Source organism: Salvia hispanica, chromosome 5 (genome assembly GCF_023119035.1).
Source record: "Salvia hispanica cultivar TCC Black 2014 chromosome 5, UniMelb_Shisp_WGS_1.0, whole genome shotgun sequence".
NCBI classification, from domain to species: Eukaryota; Viridiplantae; Streptophyta; class Magnoliopsida; order Lamiales; family Lamiaceae; genus Salvia; species Salvia hispanica.
Genome location: NC_062969.1, coordinates 23,488,730 through 23,509,139, shown reverse-complemented (window position 1 = coordinate 23,509,139; position 20,410 = coordinate 23,488,730). Strand labels below are relative to the sequence as shown.

Sequence of the window (20,410 nt, the reverse complement as noted above, 5' to 3'; positions counted from 1 at the left end):
TTTCTACGAGTCGGCCACCGACCCGATCACCAAGGCGATATACTATGAGCTCATGTGTAGGATCAGAGAGGATCTGGGGCTGACTGGTCCAGGGGCGACGCCGGGGGCGGCGGGGGCAGGGGCGGCGGCGCCGAGGGGAGTGGGCGACGAAGAAGAGGCAGAGGATTCCGACTCCGCCACCGAGTAGATGGTGGCGGTGTTTTTATTTGTTTTTATATGTTTTTTTTATAAAATGTTCGTTGTGTAATTTTCCGGTATCCATTAATACAACGAATATTTGGTCTCATCGCACTTTTTAATTTTATTATTATCTCGTTTTCTAATTATTTTTAGTCCGATAATTTTAATTGTAATTGAATTAAAATATACTACAAATAAAATAAAGTGAAATTTGTCCACCAAAAAGTGTCCACTATTGCTGCGGACACTTTTTTTTTTAGCTGTGGACAAATAAAAAGTGGCTATGGACAAAAAAAAAAGTTGTCCACCAAAATGTGTCCACCTACAATGGATGCTCTTATATTGCTATTTTTTTTTTCTTTTCTTTTTCTTTTGGTCGAATGAGATTATATACTACGAGATGGCATTCGATTAATGAATAAGATAATAGTGAAATTAATTAAGATAACATAGTGAGATCCATTAATATTATAACCTTTTGTCCATGATACAGTATTTATAAGAAATAGTATAACAATTTAAAAAGGTTCACTTATTCAAAATTATTAACCTTCTGAAATGTAAAACGAGACATTTTTATTCTGCACAGATAATGGGGACAAACGGAGTATATGAGATCCACATAAATATGTATAAAAGTGGCATTTTGATTGCTGAAGGGTCTATGATATCTGGCTAAATAAAGCTGCACATCCCCATCATCATTTAAGTATATAATTACACATAACAAACTAATTGTTCAACATACGCAAATACAATCTTCTTTCCCCTTTCTACTACAGTAACCTTTAGACCATACAAGAGAGAGCACCTTAAGGGTTTTGAAAGAGCAACATAAGTCTAAAACCACATACTATATACGACTTTGTTTCACTGCAGCCATGAAAGTATTGCTGGCAATACACGGGACATCTTTGATTTGAATGATTCTTGTCCAAAGAGAGAATTGAGCAAGTCCATTTTCACCTTTCGAATGCGCCCAACTGACAGTTCAGTGCAAGCGGATGGTTTGGGGGTCCCTTTGTATGCATCACAGATATAGCTTTTGAAGTTCCGATAATCCTGCAGCATTGCATAGTATGTTATATTCAGGAATCAGTAAAAGCTCAGATGCACAAGAAGTAAGGATTAATGATGGGGATTGTTTTCTGAGTGTGCAAGCATGCAATTTGTGTGTGAGCATTTACCATGTTGGCTGGCGTGGGGTTGAAGGTGAAGCAAACACCAACATCTCATGCAAAAAGCACTAGATATCTAACATCACTCATCAGGTATCATGCCCATCACAATTGATATTGTGTGGTTTGATTCTTCTCATACATTGCAGATATTGTTTCTCATTTCGTATATTTGGCATATTTGTGTCTGACAAACACATTCTGAAATGCAACTGAGGCACCTTTAATATCACTTGGGTGCCTCTTATCTCTTAAGGGACTAATAAAGCAATCTATGATGTTATTTAGTATTGCTATATTCATCTGATTGGATAGACACATATATGCAAAGATCAAAAGATTTCAGCATCAAGAAGAGGTAATGGTTAATAATTCCTGCTTTGATTCTTCCATGATGTTTTGAAGGAAAAGGCAGAGGATACTCACATCATATATGGGCTGTCCATCCACAACTACCCATGGCACGTACGTATGAGGGGGTTCAAGAGCATTTGTTTTAGCCGCATATTGTAGTATAATCTGCACAGGTGACACTAGGTGAGTACAAACTAGCTATTCAAGTGGGATACAAATGATAAACATAAGTTAAAATCTTGACGGAATTGGTAGCAACAAGTTGGGATGTTTGGATTCGTATAGAATGACCAAGAAATAACCAAATTTCAATAGTATTAACATCTCAATATCCAAAGACAGAACGGTACCAAATACTGGAGTTGTGAAAAAGATTCCTTTAGTTAAATTAGAGCAAGACTTTACTTGTATTAAAATCCAGAATCAGAAAACATCGCTCATAGAAATCCCAACCATTTCTCACTATAGATATTCACACAAGATCTATCCATAACATAGTAAAGAGAGTAGCTGAGAGAATCAAGGCAAAATTGGATAAATTAGTTGAAAACTTACCTTTTTTCCACGGTCACTGTTGTAACAATCCATAACAGGGGTGGCATCAAGACCCAATTTCTCAAAGCATGTTGCCCAATGGGTGTAGTTATCATGGTATACAAGACTTTCCACACAGTAGATAAATGGGAAATGATCTTTCTGCATCAGGAGTTCGACATAAAATGTTAACAGATCATCTAGTAAAGCCACGACACATATGTGAATCAAGGAAGCAACCATAGTAGGTAATACTGAAAACATATCGAGCACTCATAGCAGGTGAGATATAAATTCAGCTACCCTTTTCACATGCTCAAACCAACAAGCTAATTACACATGAAAGGGTTAACAAGTATCTAAAGACTGATACTAACCACTTTAGGCCAGGCATCAATTGCACACGCCTCCACAGTGTTCAATATGCATTCATATTCACCATGCTGCAAAACCAGTACGAAACAAATTAGTTCTTCCAACAGAATTTAAGAAAATCACAGCATCCAACAGTAAGATCAAAATTTATTCATACAACGCCAACTTCACTATATGCATAACCTGGCATATAAAGGTGTCAGTGCCATAAATTTTGGCATTGCCCCAAGGCACAAGTTCAAGATCAACAATACGAATGAGATCATCACTGAAGATCATACTCAAGGAATCTACGATAAAACTAGCACTGTAAGGGCAAAGGCTTTCATAGTATAAACCCACAGACACTTCTTTGCAAGAAGATAGTGGCATTAATGCGGAGACAAATAAAAAGGTAAAGAGAGAGAAAAGTTTCATTGAGGGACAGGAGAAAGCCATTGCAAAGGCAGAGGAAAATGAATCGGGACTTTAGGTATAGGAAATTAGGAATATATAGACAGGCTGACGACTAACATCTGAAGAAAAATGCTTTAATTTAGCTCGTGGCAGCGGCATCACCACCATGCAGGCCACTACTCGACCTCTAGTTGGACCAACAAACTATGAATAGTCCAAAAAGCGCCTCCGTTCTAATAAATGTCAGCAGATTTCTGCTACCTCGAAAATAGCAGGCTTGAATATGCATACAAGTCTCAGCTAATTATTTGAATGTAACAGATACAATTGACTCATCAATATACACAGGAAATGAGAAATCAAGTGAAAAAAGTATGGACAATCAAAATAAATCTATTTTTTCTTTAAAAGAGAATCCGTCCGCAACGAAACACGATACAGAAGCTATGAATTGATGTACCGGACAATTTTATGGTTGAAAGGTTCAGTATTTGGATCCAGCAACGATTTATAATCTGAACTAAAGCTAATAAATCAGTTTATGAAGCGCAGATAAGGATTTTTCATCAGAGGTCGGAGAGGGTGAGGGAGAGATGCGAAAAGAAATATACCTGGCAAACGATGGTACCATCAGACTTGATTTTAGCGTTTCCATAGGGAATAAGCTTTAGATCGGTAATTGTGAGTAGATCAGACTCGAATATTTTGTAGAGGTAGTTGACTATGAGATTGGAACAGTAGGGGCAGAGAGTCTCGTAGTACAGCTCCAGCGCCACTTTATCGCCGGCGTTGACGGCGGTGGTGGCAGCGAAAGGAGAGATGATTGATAGAACCAAGAGCAGCCGAAGAGCATCCATGGCCAATTCGTTCGATTTTCGCGTCCTTCACTCAGTTTCTAGTCGATCAGATTTTGATGAGGTTTGACTTTTTGAGTGGAGTAGAGAGTTTTGGTGAGGGGATCCAGGGATTGAGAAAGATTAAAATATGAATTAGCAAAAAATCAAATTATGTGTGAACGCAAGATCAAATCATAATAATGTTTGCTTCTGATATTTATTCTGGCTAGTACAGCTCACACTTTGAATTCATTGTATACAACAAATGTCAAATATGGATAGACTGGATTCAATTGCTAACTTTACCAGAATCATTTAACAAAAACTACTCCGTAAGTATCTTGCATAAAACAGGCTGCAGTTGTTGTATAACATGAAACAACTCAACAAGCATTGTTATTACAGTAGCATAAGTTCCATAACACATAGTAGTACACTACAAATTTGTAGACATGCAGCCACATTTTTTCAAGAAATATATCCTTTGCTTCTCAAACTTTCAACGCCATCCTTTATGATTTGCTCCATGGGAATGAATTCCAAACCTAAGTCCTTCAGCTTCTTTGCCCCATCCTTGGATCTTAGTAGTCCAGGTTGAGTATCCCTGGGCAGCCTGCAGATAATACAATGTAAAATAGGAGTAACTAATTTATCGATACTCAAAAGCCATCAAATATTAGTGCACAAGAATTGGAATAAGTTGTCATACCTCCAGAGACAGATTCAAATTCAGGAGCATGAATAAGAAATCTTACTTGGGGATGTTGTATTCGGGGTAGAGTTCTGCCACCTTAGCAGCGAAATCGCCATAATGAGATATAGCTTCGACGCACGAGTGCCTTCCCTTTGTAGATGGGTTCTCATACACCATAATGTGTGCAAGAGCTACATCTTTGACGTGCACAGATCCCATGAAGACATCTTCATACTGTTCAGTGCAGCCTGCATTAAAGAGAGAAATTACATGCACAACTCACCATGAGTCTTAAGAAACGTATTTCCATATACTTCTATTCACCTCTATGATTTTTGACAATATACATGTACATTTGTCTTAAAGAACCTAGCCAAAATGTTTACCGCTAGACTACTGGATGATTTTCACGAGCAATCAGAATAATATTTTTAAATAATAGGGGAGGAATGGATAAATTTTGGCTGAGGAGAAGATTAGCATAGCTGTTTTGAAGTGCAACAATTTTCGAGAGATTTAATCGAACATAAGGCAAATGAAACTGTTACATATGTTCTTTGTGACTTGGTTAATGAGGATGTAGTATGACAATATATAGGCTGAATAATGTCAAGCAGAAACCGTTCAAGGGCTTACCAAACTGACAATTCAAACAAGCAAAAGCATCAATTGAAGAATCTGACATAAGTAACTGGAATATAACTGCGTTTAGTTCATATGAGTTTGTTTCTTTGATAACTTCAAACCACATTATTGAACTCCAAGTTCTCATATGTGTTTGATTAGGATTTGGTTATTTTGCAAAACACTATCTTATATCCACTTTTCAGTTTCCAGGATGATTTGACGTCAAAGTAAAACCTCTCTCATTTTTCAAAATACATATTGCTACAACGATGTTGCCCTACAACTTTTTCAGATAGATATCATAGACATGACATCTTCACTCAAAGCTTCTCCAAATGTATAAACAAACAGTAATTTTCACCATTACACAATTCTCCTAATTAGAATTCTCATTACTCCATAATTCTCGAACTAACTCTCTAACACCTTTGGGCCACACAACCAGATTAGGCGAGAATAAGACACCATACTCTAAAACGTACAACCCTGTCAGATAATTGTTATACATATGGCATGCTACTAAACCAAGCTTAAACAAGGCACATAAATGGATGTCAAAAATTGGATTACCCTGCAGAAGGCGAAGCAACATCTGCATGCTTGCATTTATTGCTGGAGGAATAATAGGACCCATCACCGTTCCAGGGTTCACCACAACAATATCCAGATCATTTTCCTCAGCAAATTTCCAAGCAGCCTTTTCAGCCATGGTTTTAGATAGCGGATACCAAACCTAACAATCAAGGGCACTCACAAGTGCATTTAACATCAAAACGGTTTTATTCTTAGTAAAGAGTATGATTTCAGGAATCTCGTCTCGTTTATAATGAAAAGCATCAGATATATACTAATAATTAACCTTCATAGTCCCTGCCGATAATGTATCCTAAATTAGTTACTCCTATTTTTTAATCCTAATAAACTGTTGTGCTGTATGCCTGTATCTACTTGATTCTTTTAAAGATTGAAATAACTGTACAAGCATAAGATGGGCAATGCCCTAAGAAGGACTTGGAACAATTTTGGTTGGTGTTAAGTTGACAGATAATATTCAAAGAATAAGATGTGTGTGTTAGTCGCCAGAGCTAATCTTATACCAAGAACATATTGCAATGATCCGTTAGGCGAGACAGTAAAACATTTATCTCAAATATGAAGTACCAATCCTCTTGATTGAGGTTAACAGGTTGTTGCAACTAGAGCTACAAAATCTTAACTCCGTATCACATAATTTATGTCACATTATATTAAATAGAATTGAATAAATGATTCTGTGTGATGATGTGCGAAGTGAATTATTGATAAATCAGTCAAAACTAGCGAGGTGTAGAGAGAGCATGATGTAAATGCAATACCCCTTTCTGCTTGCAGTATTCCTCATCGGCCCAGCAATCTTCATTCTTAATCTTATCAGCAGGCCAATTAGGGCTGGGGATAATCGCCGATACAGAGGACGTGACGACCACGCGCCGAACGCCTAGCTTCTTTGCCGCCGTCAGTACGTTGATGGTGCCCTTAATCGCCGGGTCCAGCAGGTCGCGCTAAATTCACAGATACCAAACGACAATTGTTGAACCGAACAACACCAACTCACACTAGTACATAGTGAGGGTATATTCACCTGCGGATCTTCCACTCGATCGACGATGCAGGGGGAAGCCAAATGGAACACTCCTGCGGCACCGGTCACGGCGGCGACGATGGAGTCGTAATCGAGCAAATCGATTTGGAAGAGGCGGAGGCGCGATTCAGCTCCTTCCAGTGCTTGCAAGTGCTTTGTTTCTTTCTCATCGTCTAGTAACCAAAGAGAAGAGAATCCCCAATTTATTAAGAAGAAGAAGAAGGGGAGTAGAAGATTGTTAGTGAGGGAGAAGGAGGATGAGGAGATTCGTTACTGAGATTTTTGACGGTGGCGTGGACGGTGTAGCCGCGGAGGAGGAGGAGCTGAACGATCCATGAGCCAATGTAGCCACTGCCGCCGGTGAGACACACGACTTCACTAACTTTCTCACTCATCTCCACACCACACACACAATACCTATCCCGCTTTCTCTCTCAATACTTGCAATCAAAACAAAATCAAATTCGACTACATTTATAATATTTAATTAAACGTAACAAAATAGACGACAAAGAAGTGATCAAATTTAGAGTAGTTTATTTATTTTTGTGCATTTACGAACCAAAAAGTGCAAATTTGAAGTCAATTTTTGTTTTTTCAACGCTAACTCATTTTGACCATACATTTTCTAATCTTCCTTCCGCAGGATACGATTAGTTTTAGTTCACTAGATGGACAACTGTTGCATTGGTCGAGAGTGTTTTGGCGAGGAAATAAAATTCACGTGTTCAGATATGAACTTTCTCTACAACAAGGATCATTGACAGGTTCAATATGTACTTCTATAATTTTGGATATTTTTATATATAAATATTACTCTACGTGGTTATATGTCTCATTTTTCTTTTTTATTCGTCTGCCAACAAATATCTTATTTTATTTTTAATATTTTTTATAAATAGACTCCACGTTCCACGAACTCACTCTACTCATATTCCACTAACTTTTCCTACTAATTTTTTTTATAAAGTCAAAAACAGATGTATGGTGATTTATTTTAACCTTTAAACGATAGTGCCTTCATTAGATGTTTTTGGAAACGGATGTCCAGTTCATACCATTTAATCTTGCTTCATCAAGATGGAGACACAATTAGGGGTGAGCAAAAAAACCGGAAACTGAATATCAGAACCGAACCAAAATGAAATTTTGAAATTCGGTTTGGTTCGATTTTGAAATTTGAAAAATTTCGGTTTTACGGTTCGGTTCGGTTGGAACAAAAACCGAAAAATCAAAAAATTGAATTATATTTAATTATATATATAGGGGTACACTATGGTGCCACCTATATTAAAGTAACAATGTAACACCATTTTTAACCGTCAGATCTCCTATATAGATGGCTTAGATTGGATTGTAGAAATAGAATACGGAATGCTTGGTTGTTCACAATATGTTGCTTACCAGGGTAATTTCGTCTTTTTATTGGAATTAAATTCAAAACGGGAATGGAAAATCTCGGTTATTTTGGGCGTTGATTCATACTCTCTCTTCCACTCAGCTATAACGCACGCACACTACGTGAAAACTGAATTGTTTCTCTCTCCAAATCTCCCAATCCGATCATCAGCGGTTTCTCCCAAAATCGGTTTCTCCGTCAGCGATTTATGTTTCTCTTCTTTACTGGATGCGATTGCCCCATCAACGGTTTCTCCCAAAATTGGTGCTTGAAGTTTGCTGTCAGTCAGCCTCCGTCTTCTCCATCCGATCGATTTGTGTTTCATTACTGGTTAGTATGACTGCTTAGTGAAGGTTTAGGGTTTATTGCGTAGTGATTATCCTCTTCTTGGTTATTTTCGGACCTGTTTTCACCACCATTCCTCCAAAATTTTAGAACGCAATAGCGTGTTATCTTGGGTTCTTTAAGTGAATGAAACTTACTTAGTCTCTGGATTGCATTTGTATGAATTGGTGTTTGCTTGGTTACTCTTTTGAAATACGGGAATGTGTATAGACCCTGGTTCCGGGGTATTCTTGGATGCTTTGTTCTATTTTGTTGTTTGCTTTGTTCTATTTTGTTGTTTGCTTGGGTGTAATTTAAATGTATTCGTTTGCTTTATGAAAGATTGAATTTTTGCTTATTCTAGAGTTAGTAAATGCTTGGTCTCATGTTAGACCCTGTTTTCTACAATTTCCTTACAGTTTTTTGAGCATTAAGAATTGCTTGTTTTTTTTTGTTGGTTGCTTTGTTGGGAAAAATTTCAATACACCTTTGATTTAAGGGATGCCGTTGTGAATCAAACATATTATTGAGCAGGATTAAGCCTTTTTAATTGCTTTGTTTTACTGTTATGGTTGTTTGTTGTGATAAAGATTCAAAGCATTGTGTAATTGTGGGTAGATGTGCTTGGTTTGTTATTGTTGTTTGCTTGGGTGTCAGTTCGTTTTACATATTTGTTTATTTCTGGCTGCATATTTGTTCGCTTTAGAGATAGTAAAGACATGATTTTTGGTATAGACATTGAATGTTAAAAACGCATAAGACATGATTTACAATGGTAAGAAATTTCTGACAAATTGGCAAGCAAAAAAAACTCTTGTAACAAATTCTGACATACGCAAGCAAATTGCGATACGAATTCTGATTTGAGTATAAATAACTTCATGCACTAATCTGTTTTAAATCCTTGTACTACCAAGCACTAAATTATAAATTAACATGCAAATGCGATGCAATTAAATTATAAAGAATATGGAATTACAGATTTTGAGGCAAGCACTAATCAAATTTTTATGTATGTGAAGACACTTGTTACAGAAAAGTAATGCCAGGATGTTGCTCCCAACTCTTTCGATGTCTGAACTTTAATTACATACAGTCTTCCAATGAAATAAAATTCTTCTTCCACTCTTTTCCTCTTTCAGTATCAGGCAAGGCCGGGAAGTTGCTCTCAACTCTTTCCCAAACTCTAGCATTACAGCTGCAAACTGACGATGCAATTTAATACCTATAAACAAGAAATATCTCATATTTAAATAAGCAATCAGACATACAAAATCTATATGGTGAAATTAAAATAATCAATCAATAAATTATAATCGGTCTTTAAAAAACCCCACGAAATTTAATTATAAATACCTAAATTTCAGAGAATTTCTTCAATTGGTCATTAAATCATCTGAGACACTGACACTGACACTGACATGCAATTTAGTAAACATGAGCAAGCAATATAACATATTCAACCAAGCAATCTGATAGAGAACAGTTCAAAACAACAGGTTAAGTAAAAATAGTAAAACTCCATAATATGAAGCAAGCAATACTAAACAAGGGCTGATTTTAGTTTGTCGGGGCACTCCACCATACAAGTCACTGCGTCGCATATGAAATAAATGGCATTAGGCAATTAATAATGCAAAATAGCATGTATGGAACATTAATCAAGAATAGTATCATGAACTGGCAGATAAAAAACAATTTCTATCAAAGAGGCAAGGCACAAAATCATATCTACTATCTATTACTAACAACCAATAAAGTATTAAATGCAATACAATTGCACGTCTATTAGTATTTTGAGGAATGTAATTAGGAATAAGGAAGCTCTAACACTACCATGCTATGTCAGACCCATAAGCAAGCAACATAACATATTTATGCAAGCAATCTGACATACTAAATCTGTATGGCGTAACACAAAAACTCATGTTCTAAATTACAGAGACACACTGTGACTGAACTCCATGAGATTTAATTACAAAGTCATAAATCTCATTTCCAAGCAAATAACTTCAGAGAATTTCTTGAATTGGGAGGAGATACAAATTCGGGAGTTCACATTACAAATTCATGAAATTGAATTCACATACCCAATTCATGAATTGAATTCAAATATCAGCAAACTTTAAATACACAATAACACGATTACATTATCGAATTGATGAAATTGGATCACATATTAAAATAAGCAAATTGTAAATATACGATTACAGATGATTGGGGTTCAATCACGCTACACGATTATGAGTGATTCTTACCGTCTGCAAAATCAGTGAAATGGACGTCAGCGGGAACATTACTCTTCATGGGTTGAATGACTATTGAAGATTGCAGGAAGAATCGCAAAGATTCAATATCTCCCAAAATTGAAAAAAATTGGTTGAAAATATCACAGATGATTGAACGAATTAAAGAGACTGAAATAGCATAGGCGATTTTGAATGAAGAAAGAGAGGAGGAAAATAACATGATTTACGCTTGGAAAGAAACCGTTGGAATTGGATTTACAAATATAGCCTTTTGCATTTTTTTTATATATATTTTTAATATAATCAAGACTGCCAAGTGGCATATTAAAATTGCATCTCACCCAAAATCTAACGCTTAAGATTGGTGGTACAGTGTCACCCAAAATAGCATTGTCATTTTAGCATTTCCCTATATATATATATATATATATATAGGGATGTATTCAGATTAATGTATAAAAAGTTAAAATGTAAAACTAATTACATCCCTTGATTAAGTGTGATATAATGGTTAATATATGATCCACTTGGAATTAATTTTAATCACTAAAAAATCGAAAAGGGTAAGGTTGTAACACGCAAAAATCATCAGTTATTTTCATTCCATGATTCACGTTCTTTTATTCTGCTGCGATTTTTTTCCTTGGTTATCAAACCCCTACCGTGAAAGAAATTTAGGTTTAATGTATGTTTTTACTATAGTTTCGAAAAGCAATTGATGTGGTGACACAGTGTGATGATGTGCGCAACTAAGACGTTAATGTATGCCCTGTGTAGTAATGTTCAAAAACATGGTTTTAATGTCACGCATCAATTATTTGTCCAAACATTGAATTGGATCCATCCCTTTTGGGTTTAGAAATCCATGGGGCTAGGTTGTAGTATTGAATGATGAATTATAACTTCACCAATGGCATGGAGATAAATCAGTGTTTGCTTCGCCATATTACCAACATTATTCACTAATTTTTATTTTGTTCCATGATAAGTCGTATTCTAAGCCTTGGTTACTGGTCAGTATGTCGTGAAATGCATGTATTATCTGCAAAACAGTTGCTTAAGTGTGCAGGATTAAAGGATCCAAGTCAGTAGGAGACGATTCGGGTGACGCAAGTGAAAAGGGCGCCGGAAGGGTGCGATACTGACCAGGATGCATGCCAGATAAAAGGCTCGAGATGGAGAAGGAGGATAGCTGGGATGATCATTGACAAGGGCAAAAAGGTCAAAACGCGGGAGAAGTCTACTCTAAAAGTAAGGGCAAGCCTCCCTATAAAAGAAACCACTTGGAGAGAGAGAAGGAGTTCGATCAACGCCCCTTTAGAGTTGGTTCCGTAGAGTTCGGTTCGAAGTTCTCGGTTCTCAACACACTTAGTAGAATTCTCTCTAGAAGATCAGTTCCTTCAGCATTATCCTACCTCTCGTTCCTCGCCACAGCCATGGTCACTAGACGTCCAAGAGTTTGCCGGAGAAGTCATCAGATCCGCCGTTCCAGCCAGTTATCGTAGCAGTGTAGTAGTATCATCGCCCGGAGTGGCAAAACAATCTTAATCGCTTTCTTAGTTTAAAGTTTACTTGTTTTCATCGTTAGTTATTTGCAAACACTCATCGCTGTTGCTCTTTTGAAGTACTTTGTTATTTTCCAACATTTACATTATGAAGTTTCTATTTCGCATGTCACTTTGGTTCGAGTTTGCTTCATTCTGCCTAGGAAAGTTAGATCTAGTGATTGCTTTTAATTTCTGAGTGCTTTCTTATCTGGAGTTGTTGATTCGAAGTTGTAACTATGTTTAGTCAAGTTTTCGTGCATGAGTTTCTTTTCTGCGCCGTGATTACCACCTTGCATGTCAGTCAGTAGAAGTAAAGTTGCAGTTTTACCGTTTAATTTAAGTTTAAGCATTTTAATCGATGGATCTTGAGTTTGAATTTATGAATCTGAAGTTTTAGTTATGGTGTTTGTGTTCATATGATTTTTGTCAATACTTGGTGAGGAAGAAAACGTCAAAATCAACTTTATTGGACCACTTTTACTTTTAAGTTACTTTTGCTTTTGTTCCCTACTTTTCAGATGTACTATCCAGACCTGTCAGAAAGCCCCCAGCCATCAGATATACCTTGTTGTCTAAATTTCCCCTTTTAGTAACTGTCCACTTTCCATATGTCTCCGATACACCTTGTCCCCTATTTTCACGAACACTCCCACATGTCTGTTATTTTCCCGCCTACTAGTCAGTAGAGTACCACCTTTATTTCCCGTCTAGGTAAAATCTCAACCCAAGCGTGGTAGCTAACCAAAACACCCAGGAAAGTCACCACAGTTATCAAAACGTGTCCATCCTCGTGGGATTCGACCCTTACCTCCATTATACTAGCCAGTAGAAATGGGTTGAGGAAATTTGTTTGGAGCCAGGTCCCGGTTATCGTACCAACGACTCAGCTGGGTCGGGAATCACTTCCTGATCAGTTGGATACACTCAATTTTACATACGAAAAACTAGGGAAACAAACCTGAGTACCTCCATTCCATATAGTAGTTGATGTACAAGTACTCTCTTGTATGTATCAATCTGACACTGTAATGTAAAACCAGTGAGTTCATTATGTATTAAAACATGAACCCGAGACATGAGTACATCGTGCAACTGTGCAGGATGTTATACAGTTGTTGGAAATAGTGTAGCCTGTACACGAGCAAACTCTTGCTATTATAAAAGAACCAAAAACTAGAAGGTAAATATATCAAAGTAAATACAATAAAAGGAACAAGAAACAAACTATAGTCTTCTTCAAGTCGAGTCGAGGTATCCCTCTCTCCGCAAGACGAGATACGCCCCGGCTAGTGCTCACGGATTGGCGCAATGTCCCCAAAGATGAAACGACTTTCCTCCTACCGAGTTGAAGCACCTCAAACTCGTAGGCTCCGACGAACTTGAATTGGAGGCGAGAACCGAGCTATGCAATGCTCCGAAGATGTGAACTAGAATGCTTGAGATCTTAGAGAGAAGAGAGAATGATTGATGGTGTGTTCTCCTCTCCCAAACTCCACTTATTTATAGTATAAGGGAGACCACCTCAAAGGTCTTGACTTTAAGGCATACTATAATGCATGTGGAGGTTACCAAAAGATGAAAGGCCAAAGGCCTAGCCTTTTCAAATTTCCCACATGTTCCATGTTTTCCTACAATCCCCCACATTGGTTAGAGCGCCGCAAGCTCAAACCAACACCAGACACAAATGCATGTATGCAGACTCTTTGCTCAGTTCTCGAGAAAGGATTCTGTCTTTGGAGAGGTAACTTGTGGTTTTGAACCTTCCATAGTCAACACTACCGGACATACCGGCGGGCTAGTGGACGCGATGCCTTGAACTATTCCTCCTTGGTGTATGCCTAGTCAATAGTATCAACACAATATTGTCTCAACTCCATCAGTTCTCACGTTTGTGTCCGTTTCGGCCGTGGAACACCTCTTTGGAATTCATAAGTGACTCACACACACGAAGCGGCCCCACTTCTCACTTACATAGGTGATTCTTTCATGAGTATCCTGCCATACTTCATCTCCCTGAGATTTCAAGAATCATTAAAAGTCAAAAGACTTAACCTCTTACCACGTGCAGGTTACAACACTCAATGCTTTCTAAAGAATGGGTGAAGATAAAAATCTTCTGAGTGTTACAACTACATTTGTATAGCTTTGTTTCCCATTGAACCAATCTCATGGGATCTCCAATCGTATGGTTGGGTTACCACTATACTCATCTTTTAAGATGTGGTTTTCAGTCCCATTCCTTTTAGCAATTTATGCATTTGATCACGGTTTAAACCTTTTGTTAATGGATCCGCTATGTTATCCACTGACTTAACATAGTCAACTGCGATAACACCACTTGTGATCAACTGCCTTACGGTATTATGTCGTCGACGAATGTGTCGAGACTTACCATTATAGAAGCCACTGTGTGCTCTACCTATAGCTGCTTTGCTATCACAGTGTATCACTACTGTGGGCACTGGCTTCTTCCAACATGGAATACATTCTAGGAAATTTCTGAGTCACTCGGCTTCTTCCCCTGCTTTATCCAATGCGATAAACTCGGATTCCATGGTGGAGCGAGCAATACACGTCTGTTTCGTTGACTTCCAAGAAACAGCACCACCCCCCACAGTGAACACATACCCACTCGTCGAAAATGAGTCTTTTGAATCAGAGATCCAATTTGCGTCAAAATACCCTTCAAGTACTTGTGGATATCTTGTGTAATGCAGTCCAAAATCAATAGTATACTTCAAGTATCTCAAAACTCTGCACAGAGCTTTCCAATGTTCCTTGCTTGGATTGCTCGTGAATCGGCTCAACTTGTTCACCGTACAAGCAAGATCTGGTCTAGTACAGTTCGTGATAAACATCAGACTTCCTATAACCTTTGCATACTCTTCTTGAGCAACAGGCTCACCCACATTCTTGCTTAGATGGACATTGAGCTCCAAAGGAGTCTTTGCTGGCTTACAATCAAACAAGTTGAATTTCTTAAGCATTTTCTCAACATAATGAGATTGCGTTAAAGCAATTCCCTCATTAGTTCTCACTATTTTGATTCCGAGAATCACATCAGCTAGACCCATATCTTTCATATCGAAATTTCTTTTCAACATGTTTTTTGTCTTGTTAATAATGGCATTATTGCTGCCCATTATCAACATATCATCAACATACAGACACACAATAACAAACCCGTTATCTGTGTTCTTAATGTAAACACACTTATTACACTCGTTGATAGTGTATCCATTTGACAACATCACATTGTCGAACTTCAAGTGCCATTGCAACGATGCTTGCTTCAATCCATAAAGAGACTTTACCAATTTGCATACCTTGCGTTCTTGCCCGGGCACAACAAACCCTTCAGGTTGCTCCATGTATATCTCTTCTTCCAAATCACCATTCAGAAACGCAGTTTTCACATCCATTTGGTGAATCTCAAGATTGTGCAACGCAGCAATCGCAAGAAGCACCCGGATGGAAGCTATTCTCGTAACAGGTGAGTAAGTATCAAAGAAGTCATGCCCTTCTTTCTGCTTAAAGCCTTTCACCACTAGGCGAGCTTTGTACTTATCTACAATACCATCGGGTTTATATTTCTTTTTCAGAATCCACTTGCATCCTAAGGCCTTGCAGCCTTCCGGCAAGTCTACTAACACCCATGTGTTATTTAGCATAATGGATTTCATTTCACTGTTGATAGCTTCTAGCCACCACACTGCGCCTGGGCCAGACAGTGCTTTTGATAGTGACTTTGGTCCACCATCCAACATAAAATTTATGAAGTTTGGACCAAAAGTCTTAGCAACTCTAACTCTTTTACCACGTCTTGGTTTTACATCCTCAGGACTTGTCCTCATCACTTTTGGAGAATTAGAACTAGTGGTTTCATCCATCATTCTTTCACTAGAACGATCATCTTGCTTCTTGCAAGGAAAAACATTCTCAAAGAATACAACATTCCTTGACTCAATTATTGTTCCTTCAGCTACATCAGGAATAGCTGACTTATGAACTAAGAAGCGACATGCGCTGCTGTTCAATGCATATCCAATAAAGATACAATCGACTGTTTTAGGGCCAATTGCAACTTGTTTTGGAGGCGGCACTTGTACCTTTGCTAAACACCCCCACACTTTGAGGTATGTATATGAAGGTTTCTTTCCCTTCCACAATTCATAAGGAGTCACATCCCTATTTTTGAGTGGAATCTAATTCAAGATGTAATTTGCGGTTAGCAAAGCTTCCCCCCACATGTTCTGGGGTAATCCTAAATTAATCAACAGAGCATTCAACATCTCTTTCAGTGTTCGATTTTTGCGCTCAACTGAGGAGAATATGGAGCCGTGGTTTGGTGAATTATACCACTTGCATGACATAACTCTGCAAACGGCGCCACATATTCACCACCTCTATCACTTCGAACATACTTAATTCGACAATTAAGTTGATTTTCGGCTTCATTTTTGAAGTCTTTAAACGCTTCAATTGCCTCATCTTTACTTCTTAATAAGTAAATATAACAATACCTCGTGCAATCATCAATGAATGTGATGAAATACTTTTTACCACCTCTGGTTTGCACAAATTTTAAATCACATATATCTGTATGGATCAATTCTAGAGGTTTTGTGCTCCGTTCTACCGAGCGGAACGACAGCTTAGCCATTTTGGCTTCAACACACACTTCACATCTTTCTTGTGAGTTAAACTTATCAACTTTTAGTAAATTAAGATTTACTAATCTTTTTATAGCATTTAGATTTACATGTCCCAATCTATTATGCCATAAATCAGAGCTCTCAAACAAATAAGAGGATGTGTCATCTTCCTTATTGCTTATTGCTTTTCCACGGTAAATGACCATAACATTCAGGTCAAAAAGCCCATTCACTAGGTGACCTTCACCTATGAACTTTCCATACTTGGTCAATATAACATTTTCACACTCAAATTCTAGTGAAAATCCATGATTTACTAGAAGTGAGCCTGACACCAAATTATTTCGGATGTTTGGGACATGCAGCACATCCTTAAGGGCAAGAACCTTTCCAGATCCTAATTTTAAGAACACGTTACCCACACCTACCACCTCAGAAGAGGCTTGGTTTCCCTTGCGTACTTTTCTACCTCCAACAGATTTGTAAGTAGAAAAAACGCTTCTCTCAGAGCACACATGACATGTGGCACCCGTATCAATAAACCATTCATTTGGATTATTACCATGGTTCACGTCGGAGACCATTGCGACCACCTCGCGATCTTTGTTGTTTATAACAGCACGTTCAAATAATTTGTACAATATTATCTCTATCAATAAGTACACAATTATCTTGAACCATATGTGCATTGGTATATTCAACACCACATGCATTATTACTACCAAGTCAAAACTGGTCTTGTTTGTCAAATGACAAACGATAAACACAATTATCAAGAGAATGGATCTCAAGAAATTAACCACTTCATTCCGCATCGACATTGCGTCTGTTTGTTGCTTCATTCCAGCTTTGAATTTTATGTTTCCTCCAGCTTCGGTCGACATGATGATGGCAAGAGTACACTATCTCGTCTTGCGATTGTTGGAAATAGTGTAGCCTTTACACGGGCAAACTCTTGCTATTATAAAAGAACCAAAAACTAGAAGGTAAATATATCAAAGTAAATACAATAAAAGGAACAAGAAACAAACTATAGTCTTCTTCAAGTCGAGTCGAGGTATCCCTCTCTCCGCAAGACGAGATACGCCCCGGCTAGTGCTCACGGATTGGCGCAACGTCCCCAAAGATGAAACGACTTTCCTCCTACCGAGTTGAAGCACCTCAAACTCGTAGGCTCCGACGAACTTGAATTGGAGGCGAGAACCGAGCTATGCAATGCTCCGAAGATGTGAACTAGAATGCTTGAGATCTTAGAGAGAAGAGAGAATGATTGATGGTGTGTTCTCCTCTCCCAAACTCCACTTATTTATAGGATAGGGGAGACCACCTCAAAGGTCTTGACTTTAAGGCATACCATAATGCATTTGGAGGTTACCAAAAGATGAAAGGCCAAAGGCCTAGCCTTTTCAAATTTCCCACATGTTCCATGTTTTCCTACAGCAGTTTTGTGCGCTTATGTTTGTATAATGTGTTGCGTTTTAGTTGACGTATTCCTTTTTGTTAACAGTTGTGGTTGTACCCAAATTCTCTCAAGAGTTGAAGCCATTTGTTGGACACAAGAGTATTTACGTTCTTTTATAGATGGGATGAAAAAAGTTGGAGAATCTCATAAATCCAGAGCACCAATTCCGTCTTCATCAGAAAAGACGAGATTATGTGAAGAATACTATGGCATTGAAAGACCAGAATCTGTTGAGGTTCACATTCTAGATGTGATCAGAACTAAGGGGTCATGTAGTGACAAGCCTAGCCGAATGATTTCTCATAGGGAAAAGACTATCATGTTGGTTTTATGGAATTACAAGAGATAACCGGGCGTAATACAACCCAAGAAGGAATATTGAAATGAACTGAAACGAAAATTACAAACGAAAATCGAAACTAGAAACCGTAGAACAGGAAATATCCGAGTGAGGAGGCCTCTTTCTGCAAGACGAGATACGCCCCGGTAGTGCTATTCGGATTGACGTTTCGTCCCCAAAGATAAAACGGCTGCGTCTCTGGTGAAGCAGCACCGCTATCAACAGAGCTCCGGCGAACTGGATGGAGGAGAGGGCAGAGCTTTCGACAGAAAAACAATGCAGAGGAAAAGAGAGAGTGCTATTCTAGTTTCTGGGGTCTAGAATGCTAGAATGACTAGCCTATTTATAGGCTCAGTCCACTGCAGGGGTCAACACAGCCTTTATGGTTGTCCACTGCAGGGGTCAACATGACGTGGACTGTCACGTTGGCTTACCGCGTCATACTGACGAGGTGTCATCCCGCTTGGCTCGCTGACGTGGAAACAGTGGTGGTCTAAAAAGAACTAGACCCACTAACCTTGGGTCGAGCCCAAGCACCAAGCCCATGACCAGGCCCAAAGACCACCCAAAGACCAATTGCCAAGATCCAAGTCCAAGGACAAGGACACGGGCACGGGCACGAGCACGAGCACTGGTGCAGGCGCGGGCTCGAGCTCGAGGCTCGAGGCACGCGGCTCGTGGCGGGCAAGCGGCGCGCGCGTGTGCACGCGTGTGGGCTCTTACAGCCCATCTTAGTCCACTATAATTATTACATGTAATAATCCTTCTTATTAAATACTAGTTTAATAAGGTTGTAACTTCCAATGCGGGATAATTAACTCTCTTAATTATTCCCTAAGCTTCTCTCATAGCTCATTTAAGTTTGCAATTTTGCACAACTTTAATCCATTATTTCTCACTCACCGGGAATCGGATTTGAGAAAATGAATATACCACGGTCATCTACTCCGAACGTAGATCGACGCTATATCATTTAATTTCACAAAATTAAATGTCTCGTTAAAATTATAATTGGTCAAAGTCCATTCACCGGCATAGATTCCAACATATCAAGGATGCGAGCAGACCACTTCGAAGGTGGAAGGCATGCGATGAGTTGTGCCATCATGATACCAGAACCTGTCCAACACGCACCAAAGACAATGAGAAGCGTAAAGTAAAATGGAAGTGTTAATTAATTTTCAATTTGTTTTTGTCCAAACTTTGAGTTTTAATCATTTGCTTCCAATTTTGAATTAGCATTAGTTGTTGCATTATATTATGTATTTCGTACATTGTTTTCAGATATTTTAGTTGGTGTTTTAGTTTTTCATGAAATTTATTATTTACTTCTGCTTTCAGTGTTGTGCAGTACCAGTAGTATTACTTAACAGCTCCATATTAGGCATTCTCATTGCAGTACATCGTCTAAGATTTTTTTTACATTACTCATTATCTTGATAATTTCGTGCATTATGTCATGCCTTGTGTACTGGGTTTCGAACATTATGTTCCGCATTATATGTGCATTATGTCATTAATTTTGTACATTATTTTAATCTCGCACACACTGCGCATTATTGAATACATTCTGTACATTATTATCTAAAATACATTATAATAAACGTTTTATACATTGCATTAGTTCATTCCTGCCGTA

At 38.2% G+C, this 20,410-nt stretch overlaps 2 protein-coding genes across 3 annotated transcripts; both read right to left on the bottom strand.

Moving 5' to 3' along the window:
• Window positions 1-809: 809 nt before the first annotated feature.
• Window positions 810-4,030, bottom strand: LOC125186093 (gamma-interferon-responsive lysosomal thiol protein). Of its 2 annotated transcripts, none has more exons than XM_048082409.1 (5): window positions 3,629-4,030; window positions 2,624-2,689; window positions 2,268-2,408; window positions 1,785-1,877; window positions 810-1,242 (listed from the first exon to the last, which is right to left on the bottom strand). In XM_048082409.1, the coding sequence occupies exons 1-5, from the start codon at window positions 3,872-3,874 to the stop codon at window positions 1,051-1,053; spliced, it is 738 nt and encodes a 245-aa protein (XP_047938366.1). In that variant the 5' UTR covers window positions 3,875-4,030; the 3' UTR covers window positions 810-1,050. The 2 variants fall into 2 exon arrangements, with proteins under 2 accessions (XP_047938366.1, XP_047938365.1); XM_048082408.1 differs by lacking the exon at window positions 3,629-4,030 and adding an exon at window positions 2,805-3,084.
• A 137-nt stretch (window positions 4,031-4,167) lies between these two features.
• On the bottom strand, window positions 4,168-7,249 carry LOC125186092 (phenylacetaldehyde reductase). Its single transcript, XM_048082407.1, has 6 exons — window positions 7,070-7,249; window positions 6,796-6,968; window positions 6,530-6,715; window positions 5,745-5,907; window positions 4,609-4,795; window positions 4,168-4,466 (listed from the first exon to the last, which is right to left on the bottom strand). The coding sequence occupies exons 1-6, from the start codon at window positions 7,188-7,190 to the stop codon at window positions 4,322-4,324; spliced, it is 975 nt and encodes a 324-aa protein (XP_047938364.1). The 5' UTR covers window positions 7,191-7,249; the 3' UTR covers window positions 4,168-4,321.
• Between the last annotated feature and the right edge of the window lie 13,161 nt (window positions 7,250-20,410).